This window comes from Eurytemora carolleeae, unplaced genomic scaffold (assembly GCF_000591075.1).
Source record: "Eurytemora carolleeae unplaced genomic scaffold, Eaff_2.0 scaffold441, whole genome shotgun sequence".
NCBI classification, from domain to species: domain Eukaryota; kingdom Metazoa; phylum Arthropoda; class Copepoda; order Calanoida; family Temoridae; genus Eurytemora; species Eurytemora carolleeae.
Window position 1 is genome coordinate 26,925 of NW_019396326.1, and position 17,107 is coordinate 44,031.

A 17,107-nucleotide genomic window follows, 5' to 3' on the forward strand; every position below is an offset into this window, starting at 1 on the left:
AAATCAGTTGGTACAATCCACAGCTCACTTTTCCAACACAGTTTTTTTTTGCCTAACCCACCTGGGCACAAAACATTTTTTTACTTTAAAATGATTTTTACGACTGAATTTGTTATTGGTCTATTTTCGTGATAGGTTTAAGAAATTAGGTAGTTAAATAGACGAAAAATGTTATTTTAAGTGGCCTTCTAAGGGAATGTTCACTGTTCAGTGTTCGCGCAAAAAATGTCAACTTATGTCTTAGAGAACACAAGCCGTCTAAGGTATCGTTCTATATGGTATAAACATAGTCATTTTTCAATAATGATATTTGTTTTTGAAAAAATAAACGCCGAGGTCATATCCGCCATTTTGATTTCCAAGGGGTCATTTAAGGGGGTACTAGAAAAGGGATACTAACTATTGATGAGGTCGTAGAAATAATGGACTTTAGAAGGAACATTCTTTCTTCCTTTTCGAACATTTTTGCAAAAATTGATTCCCCCCTTAAAACTCATTTTTACACAACCCTGAAAAAGTTTTGAATGAAAACCTTGATGGATTGCTTGATATTCTTCTCCAGACTTAAAGGAGCAGTACGCATAATTTTAATTGACCCTCCATTTATATGTAATATAGTAGCCAGTCTAGCTCACAGCGGTATCCTTTACTTTGCTTATGGACAATGAAGGACGTTGTGAGATTTAAACAAAATTCAAGATTGGAAATGATGATGTTTTCCTTAATATCATGTTCGAAAATATTCTAATAATTTCTTTTTATTTAAACAGATATAAATCTTGTTTAATTCTAAGCAAGGTTGTTTTAACATGATAGAATACCCCCAGACAGAAATATTTTGTTTTTATTCTTTTTTTCTGTTTTTATTCTTGTTTTCTGTTTTTCCAATAATTTATCTGTTTTTCTTTTCACACATCATCAGTATATATACCAGACTGAGCAGCAAAACTAAGCAAAGGAAATATGAATAAATACTCTTAGCACACACTTTTAGCTTTTACTTTCTTGTGAGGAATAGAATATGTTTAGCTCTTATCCAATTTCATTTTACTTTAATATGTCGTTTTACATTAACATGAACTCGAACATGTTCAATTTTTTCTATTCTGGGGAGGGGGGGCTCAAGCTTTTGTAATTGTAAATTGTCGGTACAGTCCAAACTAGGACCGCAAATGTTGGTCCAGTTCGAATATTCAAATGTACACCGGTAGTGCCTGCAGATGTGTGTGGGGGGGGGTATTTATCCCCTTTTCCCTCTAATCCCATTATATCAAATCTTGTCAAAAATTAGCAAACATTTCTTTGACGTACTCAGCGTGTAAATCAGTGAGCTAAAATGTATACCTCTCGTGCAAAAATCATAATTTGGCCATTTTTAACTGAAGCTAGAAATATTTATAAATTGTAATTGTCCAGGGCCACAAAATAGTATAAATGGGTAAGAAAGGGGAAATCAAGGCCAAGATGCTTTCAAATTTCTCAGACGATCCGGTATTGAAAGTTGATGCATGATCTTCCTAGCTGTTAGGATTTCTGTGTAATAATATTTCTATAAATTTGTTTCTTTATTATTTGAACCTTAACGGCAAACCATTACATTTTTACAAAAAAAAGAATTGTTAAATAATATTTTTTTATATCAGAAGACGCACAAATTAGAGTCAGAAGTGCTGCGACGAATAGTTGTGTGACGTCATTTGCAGATCGGAAGCTTAAACGGGAGCAGTGTGAAGGTTGCCTTCTCTCCCTCGTCAGAAACCATCCTCCATGAGAATGAAAAATAAAAAGTTTAATTCTCACAGAGTTTGAAGTTCCATGAATTACATTTTTTGTGTGTGTTCAGTTCCACCTTTTATCTTGTCATCCAACTGTCTTTTCCTTTTTTCAATTTATAAAATTAATTCTTTCTGAGTTTTACTTTTAGTTTTCTCTTTATCCTGTGTACGTCGGCTCAAAGGAAAAGCTTAATTAAATATTATTTTCTTAGAAATAGGTTTAAATCATTTTAATAATACCTTTGATTATATTTCTTTATATTTAAAGCAGTACCTTTGATTATATTTCCTGCTTGTAAAGTAATACCTTTAACTATATTTCCTGCTTATAAAGCAGTACCTTTGACTATATTGTTTTAAAGCATGACCTTTGATTATATTTCCTGCTTGTAAATCAAAACCTTTGATAATATTTCCTGCTTGTAAAGTATAACCTTTAATCATATTTCGTGCTTGTATAAAGCAGTACCTTTGACTATATTGTTTTAAACCATAACCTTTGATTATATTTTCTTGTTTTTAAGCATCCCTTTGATTTCATTTCCTGCTTGTATAGCAGTACCTTTGATTATATTTATGGCTTGTAAGGTTATAGTATCTTAGATAATATTTCTTTAATAATCTGTAATAATCCGATAAAAAACTAATTTTCTAAAGATTAACTTTTTAATTTCCCTCTTTTTGCATTTTTCAAAGAATCTTTATTCAACACATTAATGAAATTTTGCACAGCTAAGGTTTATACTAAGGGACTGTAGACGAAATTTCAAGTGACTCTCTATATCTATTTTCTATTGATTTTCTGGTGTTTACGGATAATTTGCAATTCTTGTTTCTTACGGATTTTCATAAATAGAAATAGGGAAATTGTCATTTTCCAAAATGTCCACTTCTTCCCCTTAAACTGAAGTTCTGGAAAATCAAACATCTTCATTGAATATAAAGTCATTAAAAGAAATTGGGGGATTTTTCTCAGTATTCTTAAATAGGGAAAAATTTAATATATTAATGTGCAAATATCAAATTTTTTCCTTTTTTAAGATAAAGATAGAGAAAAGCAAAACCTCATCAAAACTGCGAAACCGTTTAATCAATGCTTCAAATCTACTAATTTCATTTTCTAAAGAAAAAAAACAAAATGAGGATGTTTATTCTCTAGCTATTCTCCACAATAAGTAAAATAAGTTTATTCACTGACCTGGAAAAAGTTTCAAGAAAATTGTTGAATGTAAAAGATGGATAGTAGGAGTTGGATAGATGGATACTAGTTGGATAAATGGATACTAGTTGGATAGATGGATACTAGTTGGATAGATGGATAGTAGGAGTTGGATAGATGGATAGTAGGAGTTAGATAGTTGGATAGTAGGAGTTGGATAGATGGATACTAGTTGGATAGATGGATAGTAGTTGGATAGATGGATACGAGTTGGATAGATGGATAGTAGGAGTTGGATAGATGGATACCAGTTAGATAGATGAATAGTAGGAGTTGGATAGATGGATACTAGTTAGATAGATGAATAGTAGGAGTTGGATAGATGGATAGCAGTTGGCTAGATGGATAGTAGGAGTTGGATAGATGGATACTAGTTGGATAAATGAAAAGTAGGAGTTGGATATATGGATACTAGTTGGATAGATGGATAGTAGGAGTTGGATAGATGGATAGTAGGAGTTGGATAGATGGATAGTAGGAGTTGGATAGATGGATTGTAGGAGTTGGATAGATGGATAGTACGAGTAGGATAGATGGATAGTAGGAGTTAGAACATGGATAGTTGGATAGATAGATTGTAAGAGTTGGAAAGCTAGATAGTAGGAGTTGGTTAGATGGATAGTTGGAATAGGAGTTGGATACATATATAAAGTAGGAGTAGGATATTAGGAGTTGAAAGAAATAAATTAAGGAAGTTTATCAATTAATACCAACATCACTCCCCCCCCCTTACTCTCCTATCTCTGTTTCCACGTTACTCCATCCCTCCCCTCCTCACACACTTTTCAAAGTTAGATAACATCCATATCTTCCTTTTCAATAGTTAATGGTGTACCCAACATCAATATATAGGTAGGTACAGGGTGACCCACAAAACATGACACTCGATGAAAAGTATATAGGTAGGTACAGGGTGTCCCACAAAACATGACACTCGATGAATAGTATATAGGTAGGTACAGGGTGTCCCACAAAACATGACACTCGATGAATAGTATCGAATGTCTCCTTTATAATTCTATAAGTCGTTTGATAATAATAAAATTGATAGAAAATAATAAAAATATTTTAAGGAAGTCATATGTTTCGTGGTTTTACTACTATTGTATGCTTATGGATAGATATGGCTCCATGCTTTGACACCTAGTGGCAGAGACACCTAGCGGAAAAAAGTCGTTTTAAGTGCATTGTATATAGATAAAAATTATGAAATATTAACTTTTTACGAATGCGCCGAAAAATAATCGATGACTGTAGGTTGTAACATCTGAATGATTTGTTTGAAATTAAAAAGATTATTTAACGATACGAGTCGTAAATTTCAACTTTCTGAATATGTATGGACGCTACGTTCTTCAGTATAAGTCGTTTTTAACAATTTTCTCCTTATAGACCCAACAGAAAAAAAGTAAGATTAACAGTGATAAAAAGTGATTATTTTCCGCCGGAAGCCTCCCTTTTCATTTTTCGCGAGCACCACCTTTAATTGTTACAGAATAAATATGAATCTTGATCCTATTAAAAAATTAACCGAGTTAGGAAAAGCTCATTGTCCCACAACCATCGAATCTGATTATATTGTTGAACTTAACATGAAAATGCGTTTTTTTCAGAGGATTAAGTTTCTGAACATTCAATTAAAAGCTGATCAAGAAATTCGCAAACTTTAACAGTCTGGACAGCATATTTATTGATCTCGTCATTACTGTACGCATTATTTTAATGTGGATTAAATAAAAGTTTAAAATTAATAGTTTTCTCATTGTTTGCGTAGTTTTTTCGGCGTCAAACCTTATAGACATCAAACGTATAGAAACAGCTACGTATAGCAACATGGCGTATTTTCCGGGAGAACATTTTTTATATTTTTGAGAATTAAACGTTTTTGTAAAACATTGTAGCTTATCATTATCATTATGATAATTTCTATTTTTTTAACATACCCTAGACATTAAAGGAACAAAATATTTTAATATGTACATTTGTACTGCTCTCTATTGTGTATAAGGTCCCCCAGATTTTATTATGTACTGACAACATAAATGAATGATTATATGGTACTAAATAAATTTGCATGTTACTATTCAAAGAAATATTTTACAAAAATTCTATCTACAGTTCTATTTTTAGAGAAAAAAAAATTTCTCAAAAGTAAAAAAAAATTCTCCAGTAATGCAAATATGATTTCATAAAATTCCGTTTTACCATTTAAATAAAAGGATTTTATGAAAATTATATCTACTTTACACTGATTATTTAATTTCTCAAAAATATAAAAAATGGTCCCCATGTTGCTAGACGTAGCGGTTTCTATGCGTTGGATTTCTATAAGGTTTGACGCCGTTTTTTCATTTTTTTTAAAGATTTTTTTATTGTTTGTGTAGTTTTTTCATTGTTTGTGTAGTTTTTTCATTGTTTGTGTAGTTTTTTCATTGTTTGTGAAGTTTTTTCATTGTTTGTGTAGTTTATTCATTGTTTGTATTAGTTCAAGCCTTAATTTTTGTCACAATGTTATTTTATGACTAAATCCGTCCGTCCTTTAATTCTAAATGCACAAGTTTGAAAGTTTCTTACTCAAGTAATGACTATGCAATTTAGAAACATTTGTTTTAGAATGTTTAGAGATGAGAGATAAATACGACAAGATTTTGCTCAACAGAAAATGATGATTTATAGTTAAATTTGTTACTATGGTGTTATAAAAAAGTTTTAATGAAATGAAGTAACCAACAGTTTGCTAAGAAACTTCAGAGAAGTATAAATGCGGGAAAAAGTCTCTTTACTGCAGTGTTTTGTTTTTAAGAAATAGTGGGGGGGGGGTGATCTAAGCCCCCCCACACCCTGGTTTTGGGTAAAAAGAGAAAAATTGCAGATAACTGCTGAAAGTAGTATTATCTTGTTAAAAAAGATTGGAAAATTTAAGGATTTTAATTATAAACGAAAAGGACTAAATTTCAGATACATTTTCAATCAATTACAAGGTTCCTGCTCACCTCCCCTCCCCCCCCTTATAAATACTCCAATTACTTCTTTGATTGTGTATATGTAGTCATCTTTAATTGTTTAATTTCATCTAACGCCAATGCAGAGATGCCAGATGTTCGTTTATCATTTTTGTTATTGTTTACAATCTTTATTTTTGTTGTTGCACCGAAACAAGTTGTTCAACAGTCCAAAAACGTCACAGCAAAGTGTACGGCAAACCTATCGCCCCCACCTTGACCCAAACTATAAATCTATGACAGTCTACTAAGAAAGCTTGTTTGTCAATCCCAGCTTGTATATCTAGGATCTGGACTGGGTGTCTGTATATCCAGGACTGCATGAATATCTAGGACCTGGACTGAGTGTCTGTATATCCAGGACTGCTTGTATATCTAGGATCTGGACTGGGTGTCTGTATACCCAGGACTGCTTGTATATCTAGGAACTGGACTGAGTGTCTGTATATCCAGGACTGCTTGTATATCTAGGATCTGGACTGGGTGTCGTATATACAGGACTGCATGAATATCTAGGACCTGGATTGAGTGTCTGTATATCCAGACTGCATGTATATCTAGGACCTGGACTGAGTTTCTGTATAGCCAAGATAGGATGTATATCTAGGACCTGGACTTAGTGTCTGTATATCCAGGGAGCTTGTATATCTAGGACCTGGACTGGGTGTCTGTATATCCAGGGCAGCTTGTATATCTAGGATGGGGACTGAGTGTCTGTATATCCAGGACTGCATGTATATCTAGGACCTGGACTGAGTGTCTGTATACCCAGGACTGCTTGTATATCTAGGACCTGGACTGAGTGTCTGTATATCCAGGACTGCATGTATATCTAGGACCTGGACTGGGTGTCTGTATATCCAGGACTGCATGTATATCTAGGACCTGGACTGAGTGTCTGTATATCAAGGACTGCATGTATATCTAGGACCTGGACTGAGTTTCTGTATATACAGGACTGCTTGCATATCTAGGACCTGGAGTAAGTGTCTGTATATCCAGGACTGCATGTATATCTAGGACCTGGACTGGGTGTCTGTATATACAGGACTGCTTGTATATCTAGGAACTGGACTGGGTGTCTGTATATCCAGGACTGCATGTATATCTAGGACCTGGACTGGGTGTCTGTATATACAGGACTGCTTGTATATCTAGGGCCTGGACTGAGTGTCTGTATACCCAGGACTGCTTGTATGTCTAGGATCTGGACTGGGTGTCGTATATACAGGACTGCTTGTATATCTAGGACCTGGACTGGGTGTCTGTATATCCAAGCTGCNAAAACATATATCTGGTTCTAACTATATATAACAATATATCTGGTTCTTACTAGGCATAAAAATATATCTGGTTCTAACTAGATAAAAACATATATCTGGTTCTAACTAAGTGGAAACATATATCTGGTTCTAACTAGATATAACAATCTAGATATAACAATATATCTGGTTCTAACTAGATATAACAATATATCTCTTTCCAAATGTTTCATGATGGAAGGAAAATTATGTTAAAAAAACTGACTTTAGGCTGATAAAGGAAAATTTTTTATTAATCCAATTGTCAAATCAAATAAAAGCGACGAGAAGTTGGGAACCTCCCCCCAATTTTCCCAGGGGGGCGTTGACACTCCAAACCCCCCCCCTCTTTAACCGCCTCTGGCTAGTTTGTATATCTAGGATAATGAAGGAGTGTATGATGAAGGGTTTGCTAAGGTATAATCCAATATTGGAGGAAGTTAATGTACCTCTATATCTACCAGTATACAATATGTAGAATATAGAGGCAGCATATTCACTTTTCAGTAGAGGGGGCAAAATAACACTGGTTTAAATGTTTAATCTTTTCACCTCCAGTCCCACTCCCTCCCCCCCTCTCTCTGTAGGTTTTAACCCTATTCTGATTTTTGACTGATATGTGCATATATGTGGGGGGGGGGGAATTTCACCATACCCCCACCCACATGATTTGCTCCAAATGTTGAGAAAGCTAAGCGTGGTCCCCAGTCGACTTTTCAAGGCCTGCTGATTAAAAAAATAGGCCTCTAACTTTCATGGTTCGGGAGCTAGGGAGGCTTACAAAAGAATAAAAAAAATATGTTAGAATATTTGAAAACAAATAATTTTTTTTCGACTTAATAAAGTAGTTTAGATTTGTAGCTATAATAATAAAATAGTTTTATGAACAACAACCAGACGTTTGGCCGTCCTTAACCATATTCTTCCTATGCATCAAATAAAAATTATGAAGTTTAAAATTGATACGTTAAGTTGTGGAGAAAAGACAGACTACAGAGGTGANATCGTAGTTAAAAATACATATTGAGTTTTTATTTATAAGACTACAGCCAATTTATTAAAAAAAAACAAAACACGCTTAATAATTTTCAATAGGCTTTTGAAGCATTTTTACTAAGCAGACTGTTGATATTTCGAACAAAAAAGGCAGCAAATAGTTGGAAAGCCAGTCCCAAAGTTTGGTAAATGGATTTTTAAAACAAAAGAGAAAAAAAATATTACTACACAACAAATTTTAGATAAATGAAAACTTTTTCTTTATATTCCCAATAACCATACCCAAAATTCTTAAATTTGTTTCCTCACATTTTTTATGTTTTCCTCTTGATCATGACTTGTACCTTCCAACTTAAAAAATGACTGATTTCCGAAGTTCCAATATCCTTTCAATTTCTCTGAATTGAAGAAAATAATTTTACTAACAAAAATACACAACATCAGATACAAACATGAGAAGTTAGAAAAAAAAATTTAATTTAGATCTTTTTTATAAAATGAATTTCTACATATTTATCTCACAACTGTCTTAAACTATTCGACGACGACATCGGTAAAATTATAAATATATCCTGTGATAACAAATTATTTAAACAGCAACAAGATTCAAAGATATATCGATATTCAAGATTTTTTAGGTTGATATATATCCAGATAACCACGTATACATATCCTGGCACAACTTTGGTTTCATTCAAGGATTACTAGGGAACACTGGGTACAGCACCAACAACGGAATTCATGTTTCTGATTTGATGACTGGAGGCGGTGGGGGGAAAATGGAGTTTGGCGCCATTTTTAAAAATGGTGCCAAACAATTGAAACTTAATGTTTGGTTTGGTTTAAGCCGCTTCTGAATGACTTGTGTTATGTTAGGAAGGATGCGCTTTAAACCAAAACAGATGTTAAACCAGACAATAAGGCAATCTGAAAAAAATGGCTTATTCAAATTTTTTATAGCTGATTATTTAGTTGATGATTAATTGATTGGTTTGGTTACCTGATATTTTAAAGATCAGATTCCCCGTAAAGTGCTGTAGAGAATGACATATAATCCAGAGCACCTTGCACAGCATCCATTCCTGCAATTTCAACATTTTTTATTTTATCGTCAGCAATGGTCAATCATTATCGTACACTTGATAACAAGTTCTTTAGAAAAAAAATGGCTAGTATGATCAAGATTAAGATCAAAATTATATGATAATCAATTAAAATTCAGGAATAATTTTGATTCAAGATAAAAACCAGGAAAATGAACAAAGACCAGATTTTAGAAAGAAAGACAAACAAAATATTTAAAAAGATATATTTTACCAGAATATGGTTGCATTCTCTGTATACAGTATTCAGCTTGATCAGGGGGAAGCTCACGTCTAAGCTCTTCCGGTAGAATGTACGGCTAAATAGTAGAATGTACGGCTAAATAGTAGAATGTACGGCTAAATAGTAGAATGTACGGCTAAAAAGTAGAAAATAGAAAATAATAGTCGAATATTAAAAGCAGAATATATGGCTAAACAGTAAATAATTAAAAATATTAAAACGGTGGTAGGCGATAACACTAATTCAATGAAGACGACGTTTGATTTTAAATTTTGATTTATATCAAGCTTTTAAATTATTAAAAAATATATATACGGCTATCGAACCATTACATTAAAATGCTAGCTCTATATTTGAAGGTCAAAGGATAACTAATTAAATAATCTAACAACTCCTCTCTAGAGCCCCTCCCTACTCACGACAATCTTTGACATTCATTGAATTCCAAATTTTCCGTGTTAATTATTTTAAAATTAATATTGAATAAAATTATTAATATAAAATGCTACGTAAATTCAAGAGTTTAATCCATAATTATCTATTTCCCACACATTTTTTAAAATACGTAAATCTATTTTAGAAATACAGAAAAGCTTAAAACGCAATTTGTTGAATGTTTGGAAACAAAAATAACCCACTGCATAAGATGGGGAGTGGGGTTGTTGTTGTTGTTGTTGTAGAGAATCTATACTTTAAAACTGTCGGCAACATCAAACAAAGGGGGGGGGGGGATGTTTTAAATTACCTTATCTGCGGCCAAGATTCTAAATGAATCAATAACTTGCTCGGCAGTATCAACATCAGTACTCTCTCTAGTCATAAAGTCAAGGAAGCAATCAAACTGAACATATCCTGACGCGTTAGGATCAACTATAGAGAGGATTCTCTGGAAATCAATCTCTCCCTGCTTGTCTGTTCCAACGCTGTAACCCAGGGAGATTAAACAGTTCTTGAACTCTTCTGGGTTCAGCCGTCCGGTCCTAGCAAATAGTAGATTAAAGGGAGTGTTTACAAACTTTACCACGGGTATACAGCAAAGGATGAGAATTCAGAGAAATTAACAATTTTAAATTCATTATATTTAATGTTCCCTGCAACTGTAAATTTGTTTCTTTCGTTGCCAAATCCTTGAAAAGTCCATAAAAAGACAAAATTCTTGACAGATTACTTAATACCAATTTGATGTCTAAATCTCCCTGACCCATGTTCGATGCTGAAGTCCCCCTGACCCCTGTTAATATGTACCTGCTCTTGTCGAAGTGGTTGAATGAAGCCCTGAACTCGTTAAGTTGCTCCTGGGTGATTCCCTTGCTGTCCCTGGTCAGGATCTGGTTCTCTACCTCGTTGATAGTTCTAAACAAACATTAAATAATGAAATAAATAATTCTAAAGGAGAAACCTTCCCCCTTCCCCTTGGTTTCCTTCGATACTCAAGGCATGGTATCCCCATAGTTAACCTAATTTATACTCAAGGCATGGTATCCCCCATGGTTCTCTTGTATGATACTCAAGGCATGGTATCCCCCATGGTTCTCTTGTATGATACTCAAGGCATGGTATCCCCTCTGTTTCCCCTAGATACTCAAGATATGATATCCCCCCACCCTCCCTCCTTAGTATTGATTAGTCGAAATGTATTCAAATGAGTTGGATGTTAAGAATTTCCATTAAACAGAATAGAATGGAATCTATTAAGATATCTGTCCTTTATACAATAATATATATTCAGTACTCACCAAGATATTTAATTTATAAAGTCAAATAAACATCTTTATTCTAAATTCTTTCTTTTAAAAATGAAATACAAGATAAATATTTTTTTAAATGTTTCGCCTCAGTTTTGGAAATATATCAATTACAAATTATGAATTTCTTAGTGATATTTCAGAACTAAAAGAAATATTGAAGATAATAATCTTTCCATCGTCTTTTGCACCCCCCCCCCCCCCACCTAAACACCCTTGGAGACGAGGGAAATATTTTGCGTAAACATCCATCAACTGGAAAGATTTTCACACTTTTTGATCATAACTCCATTATAATTTTTACCCAATTCTGTAAATGTAGGCCTATTTTTTTACTCTTAACTTATTGCAAAAATTGTTTGTTTTTTCAAAAATGTTAACATATATTAACATTTAAACTTCTGAAATATTTGCATGTTCTTCCATATTGCAAAGAATGATGAAAAGAAATGTTCATGCTTTTTAAACATTCAAAAACATATTTCTTCAGTTTGAATTCAAGTAAACAACCATGAAATGGCAGGAGAAAGATTTAAATACAAACCAGGTAAAAAATGCGTTAAACTGAAATGATGAAAAAAATGCGTTAAATTGAAATGATGAAAAAAGTGGTAAACTGAAATGATGAAATAAATGCGGTAAACTGAAATGATAAAAAATAAATGCGGTAAACTGAAATGATGAAATAAATGCTGTAAACTGAAATGATGAAGAAAAAAATGTGGTAAACTGAAATGATGAAATAAATGCGGTAAACTGAAATGATGAAGAAAAAAGGCGGTAAACTGAAATGATGAAGAAAAAAGGCGATAAACTGAAATGATGAAGAAAAAAGGCGGTAAACTGAAATGATGAAGAAAAAAGGCGGTAAACTGAAATGATGAAGAAAAAAAGGCGGTAAACTGAAATGATGAAGAAAAAAAGGCGGTAAACTGAAATGATGAAGATAAAAAGGCGGTAAACTGAAATGATGAAGATAAAAAGGCGGTAAACTGAAATGATGAAAAAAATGGGAAAATAACAGGTAAATCCAAGCCAAGAAGTTGAAAACATATATTGAAGGGATGAGTTCTGTTCCCGACTTTTAGAAAACATTCATTTCTTTGTTTTTTTTTATCTTGAAATGTGATCCTTTGAATCTTTTCATAATTTAAAGACTTAGTTTTTCTTGTTTAATCTTCAAATTTCGACTAACCAAAAAATCAAGCTGATTTTGACTGAATGATTTTTTAGAAATATCTAATAAATTTCCCATGACTATTTTTTTAATGACATGATTTCAGAACAAAGTTTTTATTTTTGGCGTATTCCTTGGCAATTAAAGTTTCTTAGTTTTGATTTAGTTCTCTCCCTTAAGGGTGGATCTAGGCTAATTTAACTTTAACAGAATCTTTCAAATATTAAGAAATTTTCTTAAAATCTTCAGTTTTCTGCAAATGGATTATATTTTTAAAGTTCATAATACACCACAACTATAAAGAATTTAGTATTTAGATTTACTTTTTCGTTTTTTTACTTTAAAATAATCTTTGAATAAGAATTAAAAATCTTTGGGGACTGCGACTTCGGTAAATTGTAGCATTGAAAAATATAAAAATGTCTTAGAAAAATTCCAATGGTTAAACTTGCTGATTTCATTTTGTCAAAATTAAATTCCTTTAGGGCAAAAAATTATGAAAATGATTATTTTAAGATTGGGATTAAAATAGATTTAGCATTTCTTAACTCAAGATCCCCTTATTTCAGGAGTTTTGAAAACAACCTCCTTCAGCATAGATTAAAGTAAACACTGCAAATTAAGCGAGGGAAGGGATTGCTCGGTCCAATAAGCCACGCAGTATTACCTCCGAGCCGCATAATTTGCAGAATGATCTTTAAGACCCTCAAAACAGGTCAAGATCAATTAAATTTCGAAATTACCTGAATAAACTAAACTTTGAATTATTCCGAAATATTATGAGCGGTTCAAAATCATTCTGCAGACTCTATGCTATAGCTCGTAAATTATTTTGCATGGCTCAGGGCGGCCAGCCCCCCCCCCCCCCCCTCCTCCTTCATTGAGTAGACTTTACACTTTAGTCAGAAGGCGGAAGGGAATACTGAGAAATGACTCATCTTTAAAATTCAGATTTTAAAAAATCTTCAGATATTCTGAAACTAATGTAAGATGTAAGATAATCTTAGATGAAACAGAAATATTTAATTTAAAAGAATCTTTTAGTATTTCGGAAATTTTCAAAAAGTTTATCAGCAATAACTTTTATCCCTTCTACTTACTTAAAGATATTTCTATGCCAATGGATCAAAGTTAAAAAGAGACTAAACATAGAAGCCTAAGTTATCATATGATTTATTTTTAAAAGATACAACTTTTTCATTATTTAAAAATTTCCTGTGAAAAATAAATATATTTTCTGAATAAAAATGATTTAATTACTGTGCTTTAAGCTAATTTAATGCTAGCGTTTATTTTTCATGAATATATTTGAAAACTAAGGGCTTAAAATGAACATGCTGGACCTCATTTAATACGTTCTACCCAAATATAATTCTTTTTACTCTTAAAAGCAATCATTATTATTATCATTAAAAAGGAAGGGGGGGGGGGTAGTTAACTTACTTTCCTTTTTAAAATGTAATTTTGAATCTGACATTCAGAATACAACTCCATGACAGAATGGTAAATATTGTATAAATGTTGGAAGCAATATTCTCCAATGTCAAGACTGAATCCACATTCTAATTTGAAGAAGACACCAATCTTCTCAATCCTAGCATCCCTACAATTTCAACAGAAGGAATTTTAATTCCTTCTCTCTTCAAAGAATATTTGATGCGAGAGATGTTCTTTGACTGTGTAACCTTACGAGTGTTTCATCAACAAATATATTCTTTAGAATATCTGCCTAACTTTTAGGACAAAAACATAAAATAGAACATGCATATTGGATATGCTATGTTGTCCCTGTTTTCTCTACGAACTAACAAGTTTTAATCTATGATCGAACAAAACAAAATTGGAAAGCGTTGCACTCCTATTTTTACAGATATACCATAAATCTATGTTTTCTTTACAATTTTGATATGAAAAAAATGCGATGCTCTTTTCTCCAAAATTGGACAGAAAACTATTCTAATTGGTTCAGGGAAGCATATTATTTTTTATTGTAAAAAATGATATTAAGATGAAAATTTATTCAAAAGTTGTTAAGATATCAAAGTATTTTTCTCACTGCTTCTTAAAAGTTAAAATGTGCCTAGTTACTGACAATTAAAACAATTTACCCATATCATGTTTTTAAATAATAAATTACATAAAAGCAATTCCTTGTTATGATAAAAAACAGAAACTCTTTTTAAATATCTAACTTGTTTAGATGGATGAAAGAGACCCCTAAGCCTAGTATTTATGTATTAGAAAATGATCTAATACCCTCTATATGTTTATAAAGGGTAAATATAGTTTAACTATGTTCATGGGGAAACATTAGTTGGAGGGTATAACATAAACTAGAGTTTATTATAATAGGTTCAGTAGTATATAAATATTTAATATCAACCTCTCTACCAACAAATCTAGGATAATTTTACACAAATTACATCATTTACAATTTCATAATAAAAGTCAAATTTTAGGGAGAAAACTGAATTTAAAGCTAAACAACCCTTGAAACAATGACTTGATCAATAAAACGTTGTTTTTCTGGCTTGTTCTCATGTTTAATTCTGTTAATTTCTCGTTTGTTTCTGTCAGTACATAGAAAATCGCTTTAACTTTGAAAATATTTAGAGTTATTGTTTGTATAATTTTTGAAATTTTACATTCATGCTCATTATTCAATGTTCTATTTTTTATAATTTTGTTCATAATTTTGTTCATATTTGTTTATAAAGATGTTAATAAGTGCAAAATTATTATTTTCATTAGACATATATTGTAATTATGTATCTATGTATTATGTATTGTAAATCTAGCTTTTTACTCTTTGTGGCATTCATATCTAACCCCAAAGTAAAAGTCACAAAAGTATTAAAAAAAATTGGGATCTGATGTAATTGAAAAAGTTATGATAGTAATTATTTAAAATTATTATATCCTATAAATTTTCGTTATCAAATATATAAATTGCAGAAAATCTCAACACACGGGCAGCCATAGTACATTTGAATTTCCGAGCCGGGTCAATCTTTCCGGTCCCAGTTTGTGCTGTATCGCCCAGAGACATTGAATAAATGAAGCAAACACTAAATAGGAATAGCCGGTGCAACAAGGTTGACGCGGTCAGACTTTAGGTTCAATTTACTTTTACTAAAGGGTCAAGAGTGCGTGAACACATTACCTGTTAACAGAGGTTACCAATTGTTCCCATCCAACTCTCAGAGTTTCCATAGTGTACTGTGTATATCTATTCTCAAACACAAAACTCTCCTGAACAAAGTTTACTGTGTATATATATATCTATTCTCAAACACAAAACTCTCATGAACAAAGTTTACTGTGTACATATATATCTATTCTCAAACAAAAAACTCTCCTTCAGAACAAAGTGTACTTTGCATCTCTATTCTCGTACACAAAACTCCCCTGAACAAAGTGTACGGTATTTCTCTATTCTCGCACAAAAAACTCTCCAAAACAAAGTGTACTGTGTATATCTATTCTTAAACACAAAACTCTCCTAAACAAAGTGTACTGTGCATCTCTATTCTCAAACACAAAACTCTCCTTAAGAAAGTGTATTGTGTATCTTTATTCTCAAACACAAAACTCTCTTAAACATAGCTCACTGTGTTAAACACGAACTCGCATAACAAAATTAACTATTGTATTAACTGTGTATTGTTTAATGTCATATAATAATATTATATTTAAATATTTATCAAAAACTCTCCTTTCACTAGGTAAGGTAATTTTGTAAAGCCCATTCAAAGAAAAACATAATCTCAGTATATTCATTTTATTTTCAGGATATTCTAAGCTTAAATACATGAAACCTTCCAATAAACAATAATAGTGTTCTGTACAGTGTACAGTATACCATGTACCATGTACATGTATATAATTTGATGTAAACGTGATGACAATTTCTCTTAAAAGATTTTTTATCAAAGAGTTTCTAATCAGGATTTCACCTGGACCTTCTCACGGAATAAATAATTTAATAGAATGATGCAAGGGAAATATGCCAAAGTTTAAAGAAAAAAATAAAGAAGTTTTAAAGTAAAATATTTATGTGAACAAGAAAATGATGGATCAAGCTAATATTGTGTAAACATAGAACATAGGAGCATTTATTAAATAATGTATTCATTTCAAACCTTGACCGCTCTTACAACCTTGACCGCTCTTAGAGCCTTGACCTTTCTTGTACCTTGACCGTTCTTGTACCTTGACCGTTCTTGTACCTTGACCATTCTTGTACCTTGACCGCTCTTGTACCTCGACCGTTCTTATACCTTGACCGTTCTTGTACCTTGACCGTTCTTGTACCTTGACCGTTCTTGTACCTTGACCGTTCTTGTACCTTGACCGTTCTTGTGCCTTGACCGTTCTTGTACCTTGACCGTTCTTGTACCTTCACTGCTCTTGCACCTGGACCGTTATTGTACCTTGACCGTTCTTGTACCTGGATTTGTTGATTTATCCTCTCCAACTCCTCAAGATGAGGTTTAAACTGATAAACTGCCTCTTCATATTCTCTCAACCTTAATAAAACAATTTTATAATATGAAAGTCACAATT

General features: G+C 32.4%; 1 protein-coding gene across 1 annotated transcript in view; it reads right to left on the bottom strand.

Annotated features, from left to right (window-relative positions):
• Window positions 1-8,766: 8,766 nt before the first annotated feature.
• LOC111700991 (alpha-actinin, sarcomeric) overlaps window positions 8,767-17,107 on the bottom strand; it is a 47,881-nt gene continuing 39,540 nt past the window's right edge. Inside the window, exons 23-29 of the mRNA XM_023472094.1 lie at window positions 16,992-17,070; window positions 15,705-15,793; window positions 10,865-10,972; window positions 10,365-10,599; window positions 9,611-9,695; window positions 9,294-9,375; window positions 8,767-9,220 (exon numbers count right to left, since the gene is read on the bottom strand). Coding sequence (XP_023327862.1) covers window positions 9,302-9,375; window positions 9,611-9,695; window positions 10,365-10,599; window positions 10,865-10,972; window positions 15,705-15,793; window positions 16,992-17,070 — 670 coding nt within the window. The 3' untranslated portion in view covers window positions 8,767-9,220; window positions 9,294-9,301. The remainder of the gene's footprint in view (window positions 9,221-9,293; window positions 9,376-9,610; window positions 9,696-10,364; window positions 10,600-10,864; window positions 10,973-15,704; window positions 15,794-16,991; window positions 17,071-17,107) is intronic.